Here is a 14,396-nt window from a genome sequence, read left to right as displayed (position 1 = left end):
ATACAAGAGAAAGGGAAAGGAAATAACGAAGATAGAAAAAAAAAACTACTCAGAAACAACAGACACCCCTCCCTAAAACACCGCCTCCCTGGCTAGCCTATCGGCCTTTGAATTAGCCGACCACCTCACATAATGATATAATATAGAATATCTGGCTACGCGATCACGAGTTTCATCAATCCAACGAACAAACCACCGAGGGGGAGATACCTTCCCTTCTAACCACTTAACAACATTCAATGAGTCTCCTACTATGAGCTTATCCAACATATTTCGATCCATCAACTTTATTCCTTGATGCACTGCTCTAACCTCCGCCTCATTAGAGTCGGCAATTCATATTGGACCCGAGAAGGCGTTGAATTTTCTTTATAAAATAAATAAATGGAATTAAATAAACTAACCTTGAGGAGGTAGAACACCCTGGCTAAGATGGCAAATCCAATGGGCAGATCGTGTGTATTCACTATGCCAAAATTCAAGGTGTGATCCTCCTTTTATAGATTAGGCCCATCCCAAATCTCTCTCATTAGATACGTGGAATGGTATTAAAAAACGAATCCCTCTTTTTATGTTTGTTCTTATCAAGCTAGAGTCATAGCCAAAGTGGAGTAGGAGAGTCAGTTAAGATAAGATCGAATACAAACCAGCGAATAAAATAAAAGAGTTTTTAAAGGCCACATATTTAACAATCTCCCACTTGGCCTTTAAAATCTTTTTGAATCAAATTTCACTCATACCCAATACAGATAGGTAGACCAATTATTTTAATCGCATGTGCCCCATATCAAAGTACTCACGAAATGAGATTTTCACAAGCACAATTATTAGGGATTATTATCGGGATCAACTTATTTTGTGAACTCCTGCCATAGATATTGTGAATTCCTTCCACAATTCATATTGTAAACTCTTACCACAAATACTGTGAACTCCTACCACATTTTGTATTGTGAACTCCTGCCAAAATTCATATTGTGAACACCTACCACAATTTGTGGACTCTTGTCACTTTAGATGGACTCATGTCATCTACCTTATGAGAGTTCTTTTCTTATTTTGGTGCACTCTTGTCACCCCATTTAATCTGAACCCTAGTCACATATTACATGAACTCTTGCCATGTTAAGGTGAACTCATGTCACTCTATTTAGTCAAAATACATACGAACTCTTGCCGTATATAATAAATCTTAAGCGTAAAAATTATCTGATAACTTCAACAAAATCAGAACATCTTACTCATATGATGTAGTCCCATATTTGACACATGCGTTTCAAAGCTTTTCATTTATAGAGCTTTAGTGTGAGGATCTACCAGGTAATCATTTGAATCTATCTTTGACACAATGATTCACTTTCCACTCACTTGTTCTCGAACATAATGGTAATGAACCTGGATTTGTTGTTTGACATATCTGATTTCTCAAATTCATTCTTGGGACACCGACTATTGTTTAATTTGTCTCATTTGACTATTTGTGTACTTCCTGGCTTGCATCCTTCCATTCTGAACTTCTTGAGGAATTTTGTTAACATAGGATTCTTGAGACCGTGCAAGTTACCTTCCTTTTCTACCACGATTGATTTTTACTCCAAGGACATAAGAAGCTTCACCTAAATCTTTCATTTCAAAAGATTTAGACAAAAAAGTTTTTTTTGTATGGAATAAAAGAGCTTTGTCATCACTTTTTAGAATGATATCATCGACATATAGCACTAGAAAAACTACATGTCTCCCACTAAACTTGCAATACAAACAATGTTCAATAGGATTCTGAGATAAACCAAACTGAGTGACAACATTGTGGAATTTCAAGGTCAAATATGTGTCAATCTGCAAACTCTTGTTGCAAAAGAAGAAATGTCTACTTTTGGGGTATGACATTCCTCAATAAATCATCTTGTTGAGAAAATTCGCCGGACAATCCGATTCGACCGTGAACAAATTAAACGAAAAGTAAAATAAACAAACAAGCCACAAGATGAACACCAAGATTTTACGTGGTTCGGCCAAGCCTACTCCACGGGAGAGAAACACGATCTCCCACTATGAGAAAACAATATACAAGGATTACAATGGATTTAAACCAAAACCCACAAAGCCGCAACCCTTTCTTTGCTCTCTCACCCAAGATCATACAAGAGGGTAACCCGAGAAAAGCCCAACAGAAACTCGAGGAAGAACCCCAAGAGAAAAATACACAAGAGAAAAAACCCAAGAAAAATACTTTCTTCTTCTCTCTTTCTCTCTCTCTCTTCCCTTCTCTCTTTTTCTTCTCTCTCTGTCTTTTTTCTCTCCAGGAGGTAGCCGAACACACCTCTTGCCCTCTTATTTTGCCACGCACCAAGAGAACAACACTTCTCTTTTTATAGTTTAGTTTTCCCCAAAAGCTAAAATAGAATTTCTATTTTTGCCTTTGCCTTCCCAACCAAGCAACCACCATGGGTGAGAAATAAGGCAACCTTCCCAACAATCTCCACCTTGGCTTATTTCCCAACCACCTTAAGATTTTCTGTTGATGTTGCCACCAGTCCACTATCGCCGCAAACCACCATTGGCCATTTGAAGTACTAGCTACACACTCCTCGAATTATCCTGGTTCTGATTCCTCCCAATTCGATCAACACGGCCAATGCACATGTGTAGCTACCAACCCATTGACTCACCCTGTCAACCTTGGAGAGGGATCTCGATCCATCCTCCCCAACGCAGGTATTATCATCCTCTCACCATCGTCTGCAACCTGGAAACCTGTCTCTGCACCAACTGCGAAAGAGACCCTACGCGTGCACGCGCCTCCAATCCTTTTCCAACTAGCCATCGAGATCTTAGGAATACTAGTCACCGTGTCGGCATGTCCCCAACCAGACGATACAATCCACCACACTCCTCTCCTTTCATCATAACCATACAGTCGCGTGTGATTTTCATAGCTCCACCTGCAGCTGAAAACCTGCAACCCTTGGAGTCCAACCAGCCAAGATATACTAGATTCTTCCATATCTTTGGGACATACGCCACACCACCCAAAGTACGAACCACTCCATCAAATATTTTGATCTTCACCGTTCCAACTCCCATGATGTCACAAGTAGACCCGTCACCGAATGACACTTCACTCGCCCTTATCTCCTGGAACGTATCAAAATATTTCCTCCTGGAGCATACATAAACAGAGCACTCTGAATCTAAAATCTACTCATCATGAGGAGAAGTGTGATTACCTGTGGCGACTGTGAGAACGTATCCAAACTCTTCGCTCTGTTCATCCGTTACCACCAACATAGCATTCGTAGCACCATTATCCGCCCGGTCAGCTCAATTCGGACAATCCCACTTAATGTGGCCATATTCCTTGCAACAGTAACATTGCACACCCTTTCCGCCAACCCTAGATCTTGACCTGCTTTTTCCTGATCCCCTGTCAGATGACCATCCTATTTGATTCCCACCATGACCAACCTACACACGCTCTTCATTTCCACAAGAGAAGGTTTCTTTCGCATCTCATTCGATAAGAGCAACGTCGTGACTACCTCTAACTTGTATCCTTACCATACAATAAAGTCGTCACCAGGTTGTCATACGAATCAGGAAGTGAAGTAAGAAGTAATAGGGCCTTGTCTTCTTCCTTCAACTTTTCGTCAACATGTGGAGTTGATCCACAAGCCCATTTGAACACCGTAATGTGTTTCAGAAGATCCCCACCTTCCTGCATCTTCAGCCCATACAATTGCCACTTCAGATACAACCAGTTGGCCAAGCTTTTTGACATATAAAGCTTTTCCAACTTCTCCCGTAATTTAGGCGCATCTTCTTCTTCCATAACGTTAAACATAACGCTATCTGCCAGATATTGTCGAATCGTGATGACCACCTTCGACTCAATGTCTTCCCACTCGGCATCTGTCATCTTCTCCGGCTTCCCATCATTCCCCTTCAACGCCTTAGCCAAGCCCTGTTGAACTAGGATGTCCTTCACCCTCATCTGCCATCGGGTGAAACTACCATTTCCATCAAATATGTTAATGTTGAACTGAGTAGAACTTGATTTATCGACATCTCAGATTACTTTGCACTTCTTAGTGTATCTCTTCACCTCGAACAAGAATCTTTATTGGACAACCTTTCTACTCCAAAAAATCGCTCTAACCGCGATCCAACCACAACACCCATGATCACTCCACCCGGCCTCGACGATCACTCCAACCACAGCTCTGGTACCACTTGTTGAGAGAATCCGCCGAACAATCCAATCCGATTGTGCACAAATTAAACGAAAAGTAAAATAAACAAACAAGCCACAAGATGAACACCAAGATTTTACGTGGTTCGGCCAAGCCTACTCCACGGGCGAGAAACACGATCTCCCTCTATGAGAAAACAATATACAAGGATTACAATGGATTTAAACCAAAACCCACAAAGCCGCAACCCTTTCCTTGCTCTCTCACGCAAGATCATACAAGCGAGTAACCCGAGAAAAGCCCAAGAGAAACTGAAGGAAGAACCCCAAGAGAAAACCCAAGAGAAAAATACCCAATAGAAAAACCCCAAGAAAATATACTTTCTCCTTCTCTCTCTCTACACATATAATGTGGCCCCCATTGTATTTTAATCTAGTGTGTAGATAACTTATCTACACATATGTGTAGGAACCGTTTTCTCTTGATAATTATATCTTTTTAAAATTTGTGTGAACTTTTTTACCGTCGGATTTCAGCATACTATAAATAGTAAATTTTGTTTTACTATAAATAGTAAATTCTGATTTTTACTATATCTAGTAAATTCCGTTTTTACTATGTATAGTAGGTTCGTTTTTACTATAAATAGTAAGTGGGTCCCACATGTTTTAAATAACTTTAATTGATCTTAGATTGATAACTACACCCTTTTATAATAGTTTAAACAAAGAAGGACTCTTGCTTTATTAGAAGTAGACTATGATTAGGAAACCCAACATGTGGGTTTATAAAAACAACCCACTATGGGTTTTCTAAACCCATGGACGCCCCCTTCTCCCAAAAAACGATTGGGAGAGAGACCGTGAGAGAGAAAGAGAGAAAGAGAGAAGAATAGATGAAGATGTTCGATCTTCGGTTTGATTTTCATCTTCGAGTAAGTGTCCGAAAAACCCTTTTTCATATTCCTTGTTCGAATTGTGTGTGTTTGCTTTTCTTTGTTCTTGATTTCTCAAAACAAGGGTTTTAGTGGTGTTTTTTGATTGATCATGATTCTTTTGGATCAAGAAAAGAGTTTTTAATTTTCTTTTAGTTTCTGTTCACTTGCTATCCCGAAGCCGGAAAGGAAAGGAAAATAGCCCTTTTTTCCCGAGAAACCAAAAAAAACAATGTTCACTTGCATTGACGAGAAAGTTTAAAAAACGACGTGGAATAACAAAAAAATTACGTGGAATATGGATTTTCCCACAAGCCCCCTTTTCATGTTCTTGCAAAATGGGTAGGAAATAGGGTTTCTCGAGAAAAAGCATCGGGCGCCTCTCTCTCTTTTGCTATCTCTCAAAACACAGAAACGAGGGTTCCTCTCTCCATCGTCGCCGAGCTTGAAGCCTTGTAATGCCACTTTATCTAGATGGCCTATCTGTAAAACTTAGGATCATGGTGTTCAATCTATATTCCATGATTATAACAAATTAATAAAATGATCTTCCATGCAAAGTACTAGGATACAAAAGAAAGATTATGAAGCTTACCTTGATCTCCTATGGTGGTGGACCAAACGGGATGGTCTTCTACTGCCTCTGTAGTCTGCCTAACCTCTCGTGGGGGAGATCTCCTTATGACAGGTTAGACGGTAGCAGGGACCAACCCCTTTACTTATAGATAAAGATCTTCTAAAGTCACGCCCACAGTCAAACTCTAGTTGACTTAATCTATTTCATCAACGAATACAATTGAATCATGGGCTACACTAATCATCAATGTCTCGATAGTGATGGGATGCACTGATTACCCTTATACCCTTTATTGATCACGGTGGAGACGGATAACTTCTGTAATTTCACACTTAATCTCATTCTTCAATCTAGGCCGTAGATCTTAGATCAATGATTGCCCACATAAGGTCTTACATTCTCCCTCTTGGACAAGCATTGAATATAAGACTAACCTTAAAACGTATCTAGATTGGAAAACCTTTTGGTCAAATAAGATTAATGTGACAACATCTCACAGAAAGGATCCTGTCTAACAAGATTCTAATAACGAACCATAGAGGTCAATACTCCATCAAACGGTGTATGACCAAGTATGATCACGATTATCAGAAATCTCGTTCATAAATGATCGACGACAAATATGGAACTTGTAGTATGGAAATAACGTACCATTTTGTGATCCTTTTACGCTAAATCCAATATTTGTCAACCTTTATGCTTCTCTCTTGAAGCCCTAATGTGACTAATAACCGTCATGCTTAAGTGTATAACTTAAGACTCTTTTGCTTCTTACCTGAAGCCCTTATGCGACTATTACCGTCATGCTTAAGTGTAAAACTTAAGGCTCTTTTGCTTCTTACCTAAAGCCCTTATGTGACTATTATCGTCATGCTTAAGTATGAAACTTAAGGCTTTCATTCCAGGAATATTTCCATAATTAACCAATGAATATAGATATTCCTTAACTGATATCAGAATTTTATTTTATTAAATCAAACCGGCTACGCTCTAAGTAACTTGAGCTGCCTACATACCAGGAAGTAGGATCAAGCCTACACGTAGTTCTTGTTATTCTTTACAATATGACAAAATTAAAATGTGCTCCAACTAACAAAGTACATAAAAGAATAATCAATTGAAAATGGTCTATGTACTTCGATAAAATTATTTCCTACTAATTTTATTAGCTCCAAGCAAACTTTCTCCATTTCCTACTTAGATAACAACTCCACCCTTAATTTGAATCCTCTGGCTTGAAAACATTAGCTGCCTTTTTCTTCTTCTCTAGCCAAGCTAGATACTTCCGACACTCCAACTTCTTATTTTCCTTCTTCCTGTAATTGAAACATTTAATAACATAGCTCTTCTCAGTCTTGGGATCTTGTTGAGGCTTCAATGTCTTCGACTGGAAAGGTTTCATAAAGTTTGGTCTCTCACTTTGAAAAGAAAACTCTTTAGCTTTCTCATGTTGTACCAAGTAAGCACTCTCAATTATTTCTTTCTTCAAACGATCTTCCTCCTGAACACACACGGAGATCAGCTCATTCAGCTTCCACTTTTCCCTTAATGCATTATAAGTGGTCTTTAGTTGTCCAAATTTCAACGGAAGTGAATGCAAGGCTAGGTGTACTATAAATGAATCGAATATGCCCACTCCCAGAGACCTAAGCTTGGATCCCATGTTTATCAATCGTAAGATGTTCTTGCGCACACTTCCATTTCTATCATATCTCATGTTAATCAGTTTATCCATTGAAGTCACAGTCTCCACAACGAAGTGAATGCAAGGCTGGTGTGCTATAAATGAATCAGATATGTCCACTCCCAGAGACCTAAGCTTAGATCCCACATCCATCAATCATAAGATGTACTCACGCAGACTTTCATTTTCATCATATCTCATGTTAATCAGTTTACCCATTAAAGTTCTAGTCTCCGCTTTGTTAGATTCAACGAATTTCTGCCCCACATCATCCAAGAAATCCTTGGCCTTATCACACTCAGGAATCCCACCCCTGATTACTTCGGACATGGACTCCGCATGATTAGAAGACACATTCGATTGGCCTTCACCCACCTTTCATACTTGGCCTTCGTTTCACGAGAGCAATATTGCATTGGTTTTGGAGGCTCATCATCTCTAAGTGCCAAGTTAAAATCCATAATCCCTAGAACAATCTCTAGGTCCTGCTTACTGTAAAACTTAGGATCATGGTGTTCAATCTATATTCCATGATTATAACAAATTAATAAAATGATCTACCATGCAAAGTACTAGGATACAAAAGAAAGATTATGAAGCTTACCTCGATCTCCCATGGTGGTGGACCGAACGGGTATCTTCTACCGCCTCTCTAGTTTGCCTGACCTCTCATGGGGGAGATCTCCTTATGATGATAGGTTAGACAGCAGCAGAGACCAACCCCTTTTACTTATAGATAAAGATTTTCTAGAGTCATGCCCACAATAGAACTCTAGTTGACTTAATCTATTTAATCAACGGATACAATTGAATCCTGGGCTACACTAATCATCCATGTCTCGATAGGGATGAGATGCACTGATTACCCTTATACCCATTATCGATCACTGTGGAAACGGATAACTCTAGTAATTTCACTCTTAATCTCATTATTCAATCTAGGTCGTAGAACTTAGATCAATGATTGCCCACATAAGGTCTTACACTATCATCCCTCACCATTAGAATTGGCATGATTGGTTATCGCCCGCTAAAGTGGAACAAAATGGGGTGTCTACGTTGGGCGCAAGAAAGAAACCTTCATTCGCAAACCACAATATTGATATCATCGCCCATTTATGCCCCTCGTTTTAACAAGGGCACCTAATTTTAAATAACCAAACACCTAACCATTCATTTATAATCCACTTGACTTCTACTCTGAGAGTTTTATATGGTGTAAGCTTGTATAGTCCAATATTTCAAGAAAGTATTGTACATAATACACCATAAGATGCCAAACGGTCCGTTTGATGGGCCACAACTTAAATTAAGGAACTGAATATTATGGACACCTCTAGATTGGAGAGTTAGGACCATCCTATGGAAATCGCGTGAGCCCTACAAATGGACGATTTGGATCATCTTATGGTGTAAGCCCTACAGTGAAAAATACAGGACTGTACGGGCTTACACCGTATAAAATCTCTCTACTTCGCTACCACTTCACCTCTACCCTCGTCTGCACTTGAACCATTGAACGACAGAGGACCTAGACAATTGCTCCGACCAAATATTCTTTTACACGTCACGTGAACAGTAATCCAACGGTCAGGATCTTCTATCCGGTGTGATGACTGGATAGTGGATCATTTAAGTTGGCCCACAGCCCAAATTTGATCTCCCTTTCGAAGAAGGGTGATGATAAATTCGCGCCCCTTGTAGGACGTCAAAAAGCGTTAAAATCTGACCCTTTTTGACGTTACAGTGGTGCGAATCATCCTACAGGGGGTGTGAATTCATCATTTCCCTTCGGAGAAGCGAAGAACCTCAAAGAATGAGGTCAACGCCATTAATTCAAAAGTGAGGGGTATATCAGTCCTTTCCACCATTCAATCCAAATCTCCTTTTGTTTTTCTTTCTGTACATAAAAATCACCGACCTTCAAACATTAGAAGCGCCAAGGGATTCCAATTTCCAAACCCTCATCCTCTCTCTCTCTCTTCTGTAATCCCATTTTTTCCCCCTTTTTTCTCCACCCCCCTATTTTTCCTTTCATTCGCCCCTTTTCTCGATCTCTGTTCCTAAATTTCATTCAAAAGGATCGATTGATCGATCCTTTATTTTGTCGAGATCTCTTCCTCCTCCAATCAAACAGATCACTAATTGTTTTTGAAGCTTCGTCTTTTGAAATAGGAGCGAAATTTAGGGTTTTGACATGGCATCGAACGATCAGAAACAAGGCGGGGGTTTTTTCTCCTCGATTGCATCGAGCTTGTCTAATTTTGGCAGCGCGATGCACAAATCTGTTAACGGGTATACGAGAATTTTTATCTGCTTTATTCTTTTCTTTTTGGATAGATCTCTGTTTGTGTGATGAATTATTAGGTTTTTTTTGGCGTGAACCCTAGTTTTCAGTTTTGTTTGCCTCGAATTTAGTTGTGATTTTGGTTATAATATTGTCTGTTCTTGACTCTTTTCATAAAATCTAATGCTTTGTTGTCGCAAAGCTTAGTAATTTGCGTTTTTTCTCGACTATGTTGAAATCGGAGCCTTTTTCAAATGGAAAGATCTAATGGAAGTTGCGTAGAAAAATATGGATTTTAGGTCATGAATGAAGAAAAGTTTATTCTGGTTAGGTGTTGAAAGTGATCAATTTTAGTGGATAAAACGGTAAAGAGGGGCAGTGAATTTTTAGTTTCTTAAATGGATTTCACCTTTAGTTTTTGAATCCAACTATTTCATCTGATATTGGTTATTCAAATATAAATCATCTAAAGAGTACATGGTTCAAAATATATAAAATCGCAAAGTGAAATTAGTACCTCACTTTCAAAGTTTGCTATCTCTAGGGATGAGTAGTTTTTTTCCTTCTTGAGCTTAAGTTAGCATGGCATAATGTTTAGCAATGTACATAAGGATTTTAGTCATCTGAACATGGTGTTACTGTTAACACTCCATCATTTTATGTGATTCAAGTGTGGTCCAGTTGTATTGCCCCCATTAACTTGCGTTATTGTGTTGCCATCGCGAGATATATCCTTTTAAACTTCTCATTTTGTAATCCTATTTTAAAAAAAATTATAAAAAATTGTGAAAATTATGCTGCAGCCTTCTGATATCTTCTGGGCCAGGGTTAATAGGTCATTTGCAGGTAGAAATAAACCCACTCAATGGAATCAGGATCTTGTTTCCAATATAATCCCTTTACATGGAAAGATCTACTGGCCATTTGCAATATGATTATCATTCTCACTTTGATAGCCATGACCTGTCATTGTGTTCGCAAAGTACAAACATTCTTGGTAGTTCCCAGACAAGTTTGAAATTCCACATCCTAGAATCGGATGGGCCATGCAATTGCTTATTTCCTATTATCTGTAACCTATATGTTTATTCAGGTTTACAAATTTTGCGAATCTGTAAACATTTTGGAATCATTATTTCCACATGTGATTTTTGGCTTCCCCTCGGTGTCTTCCAGTTGAGTTCTAAAATATACAGTATTACAAAGGAATTCTTCATTATTGTGAAATAGTTGCTTTATTTTAGTAGATTAGTTATTCCAGTATACACAGACCTCAGTTTGGGTCTTATAAGTGAACTTCTTTATGCCGACACACAATTGTTGCCACACTTCTATACTTGTTCTACTCAGTTTGTTGGTTCCGATCAGCCCTAGCAGGCTGCACTTTATTTTTTTTTCCAATCAACTGAAATATTCTGCTATTATCATCTTATATCATTGCCCGGTTTCAATATGTCATTGTTCGGGTTCTCTAGCCAAACTAGTTTTATGAGCTGTATAATATGGTCTTCTTTTCTCCCCTTCAGGTTGGTTGGTTACGAAGGTCTAGAAGTTATAAACCCAGAAGGAGGCACGGAAGATGCAGAGGAGGAAGCTCAGAGGGGAAGATGGAAGCAAGAGGTTCTCCCCCCTACTTTTCTCTCTCTTACTAGTCCATATAACTAATGTTTTCTCTAATATTTAGGAATTTTTTTTCATAGTTCAATGCATATGTTTTTTATAGCAGTGTGTGGAAATCTAATGAGTTTATATAAAGAGTTATGCTAGGAAGAGAAGGGTGAATGTAGGGGTGGTTATTCGGTTATAACTGAACCGAATAAACCGAAATTTGATAACCGAAATAATTTCGGTTTTCAAATTTCGGTAACCGAAACCGAACCAAAATTCCTAAAAACCGAACCGATTAACAATTCTGTTATTCGGTTATAACCGAATAACCGAATAACCGAATTGTGGGAGAAAAAGAGGGAAAAAAGGAAAATCTCGGTTTGGATCGGAGGGCTATAATCATCCGATCGAAATGATTCTTTTGAGCACAACCTAATTAAGTTGTGATGAATCAAATGGACGGTTTTGATCATCCTACGGAGTGCACATATAGCACTTTTTTTTTGTGGAAAAAAATGGTTTTCATCCATAATTTCGGTTATTCGGTTAACCGATATTTTTTTGAGATAACCGAAAACCGAAACCGAATAACCGAATTTCCAAAAAAAAAAAAAACCGAAACCGAACCGAAAAGAAAAAAAACGAACCGAACCGACCGAGCCAATTCGGTTCGGTTATTCGGTTATGACCGAATAATGAACACCCCTAGGCGAATGTCCTTCATAATTACACGAGTTACTAGTTCTATGGGTGCCAGCCATGCTTGGTGATTGGCTCCATTAATCTGGTGGGCCACCATTATTTCTGACTCTTGCCTTCAGTCCCATTGTAAGCGGGCGATTCTACACGATTGAAACATGTGACCATAGGAACCTAAGTCGCACCTTTCCAATTAGCCGAAAAAGTAAAAAATGATTTTTTGGTAGCAGCTTAAAAAAATACAAAATAAAAAGGACTTTTTTGGGTTTAAAAAAGAAAAGCAGGGTTGAGGTGTTTTTGTCATTTTCACTATTACTTTGGGCTATGTACTTGCCTATCTTTTTCCATTTAATTAATATAAATAGAAATAGCGTTTCACTTTTGATGTGGAGATTTTTTTCTTGTGGCACTAAGGTCTCCTTTTGTTAATATTTTACTCAACACTCGAAAGTCACTTTGCTTTTGCTTCTTAATTTTGCATTTTTTTGGCATGCGTTTCGGGTTTGAACTTCCCTTGTTTTCTTGCAGGATCGAGATAGTTATTGGAAGATGATGCACAAGTATATAGGGTCTGATGTTACGTCAATGGTGACACTTCCAGTCCTCATTTTTGAGCCGATGACAATGATTCAGAAAATGGCAGAGGTTTGTATTATTTCTAGATTCAGACCAAATATTTTTAATGTTCATGCTATATAATTAATGCGATTAATCACTCATATTTTATGATACTTATCACAGTTAATGGAGTATTGCCACTTATTAGATCTGGCAGATGAATGCGAGGATCCTTACATGCGGCTGGTCTATGCTGGTAAGTGTTCTATTCTATTATTTGATATTGATGAGCAGTATGCATATACATTATCATATGTAATGGGATTCTTGGTTATTGGTTATAGCATCATGGGCAATATCTGTCTACTATGCTTATCAGCGGACCTGGAAGCCCTTCAATCCCATCCTTGGCGAGACTTATGAGATGGTTAATCATGGCGGTATTACATTCATTTCAGAGCAGGTGAATTGTTGGGAACCATTTATTAGCTTTTATTTTCATTTCTTGTCTGCTTCTGGTATTTTCACGTGCATGGCCCAAAAGTCGCACTAATTAGACAATCCCAATACCCAATAATATGTATTTTTGGTTGTTGAATGTGAGCCGTTGCCTATACATAGTTTACACGTCGACGTCCAATGACAAAAGAATACATTTTATTGGATGCTAGGATTGTCTGACTGGTGTGATTTTTGGGTCATTGGGGATCCAACATAGGGCCTATCAGATGGATGACCTTGATGAACTGAAGGTGGGACCCACAATGTAGCATTACAATGCCTTAGCAAAGTATTCCTCCTTTTTTTATCCATGCATATTAAACCCAAGGATTGAAATGTCGGTTTCGGCCACAATGAAAACAGATACGTTCGGTTTTGGCCTAAATTTTAGCCGAAATTATGTAAAAAAAAAAAAATGATTTTCGGAAATTTCTGCTGCCGAAATTTCACCGAAATCTTGACCGACGCTGATTCTATGCTCTTTCGGTATCGCTCCCGATCGAAATCCGAAATTTTGGTATGTTTCAGCCGAAATCTAAAACTATGATTGAACCTCACCATCATTATTTGTTGTGGTTGGTTGCATAATAAACCTCACCATTAATATTTGTTGTGGTTGGTTTCTCTGATAATCTACTGTGTATCAGTGTATGTACTGCTTCTCATGTATCCTACTTCTTTCATTTCAGGTGAGTCACCACCCTCCAATGAGTGCTGGACATGCTGAAAATGAGCATTTTACTTATGACGTAACATCCAAGTTAAAGACCAAGTTTTTGGGAAATTCACTGGATGTCTATCCTGTTGGAAGGTGAGGCTCAACTCTTACGGGTGTATCTTCATCACATTCAATAGTTGTCAATTCCTTCCATTTTTTGGAACTGGATATCAAAAGTCTAAACAGTCCTTGAAAAAAGTTTTAAAAAGTTAAAATAATTAAAAAAATAATAAAAATATTATAAGAACACTAGAAAAATCTAGATCTCGTCTTCCATTTAAAAAAAATAAAAAATGAAATAAATTAATAAAAATAGAAAAATCTAGAGCAACATGAAGAACCACATTTTACTGGACCTACCATCCATCACATCAAGTTATCGTTCATGTAGAATCTATATTAGCTTAGTGGCATCCACATAATCCACATTAAGAACCTCCTTTTACCATTAAAAAGGAAACAAAAAATCCACATGAAGAAGAGGGTTTTAAGTTTGGAACCTCATATTCGATTGGGGAATAAATGTGCCCTTCTTGCGTTTATCTTTTATATAAACATTTCTGGATAATGTCAAAATAAAAAAATACAATTCAAAATTGAGTTCAACATGCCATAATCTAGGAAGCACGGGTACTCTCCC

At 38.3% G+C, this 14,396-nt stretch overlaps 1 protein-coding gene across 1 annotated transcript in view; it reads left to right on the top strand.

Annotated features, from left to right (window-relative positions):
- The first annotated feature begins 9,289 nt into the window (after positions 1-9,289).
- Positions 9,290-14,396, top strand: part of ORP3C (OSBP(oxysterol binding protein)-related protein 3C) — a 30,361-nt gene continuing 25,254 nt past the window's right edge. The window contains exons 1-6 of the mRNA XM_077382878.1: positions 9,290-9,680; positions 11,199-11,292; positions 12,508-12,624; positions 12,721-12,793; positions 12,882-13,000; positions 13,728-13,849. Of these exons, the coding sequence (XP_077238993.1) occupies positions 9,583-9,680; positions 11,199-11,292; positions 12,508-12,624; positions 12,721-12,793; positions 12,882-13,000; positions 13,728-13,849 (623 nt within the window). The 5' untranslated portion in view covers positions 9,290-9,582. The remainder of the gene's footprint in view (positions 9,681-11,198; positions 11,293-12,507; positions 12,625-12,720; positions 12,794-12,881; positions 13,001-13,727; positions 13,850-14,396) is intronic.

Source organism: Tasmannia lanceolata, unplaced genomic scaffold (genome assembly GCF_043159265.1).
Source record: "Tasmannia lanceolata isolate RefF3 unplaced genomic scaffold, GAP_Taslan_0.1 ptg000006l, whole genome shotgun sequence".
In the NCBI taxonomy this organism is placed as follows: domain Eukaryota; kingdom Viridiplantae; phylum Streptophyta; class Magnoliopsida; order Canellales; family Winteraceae; genus Tasmannia; species Tasmannia lanceolata.
The sequence above is the reverse complement of the archived record's forward strand: the minus strand, read 5'-3'. Positions and strand labels throughout refer to the sequence as shown.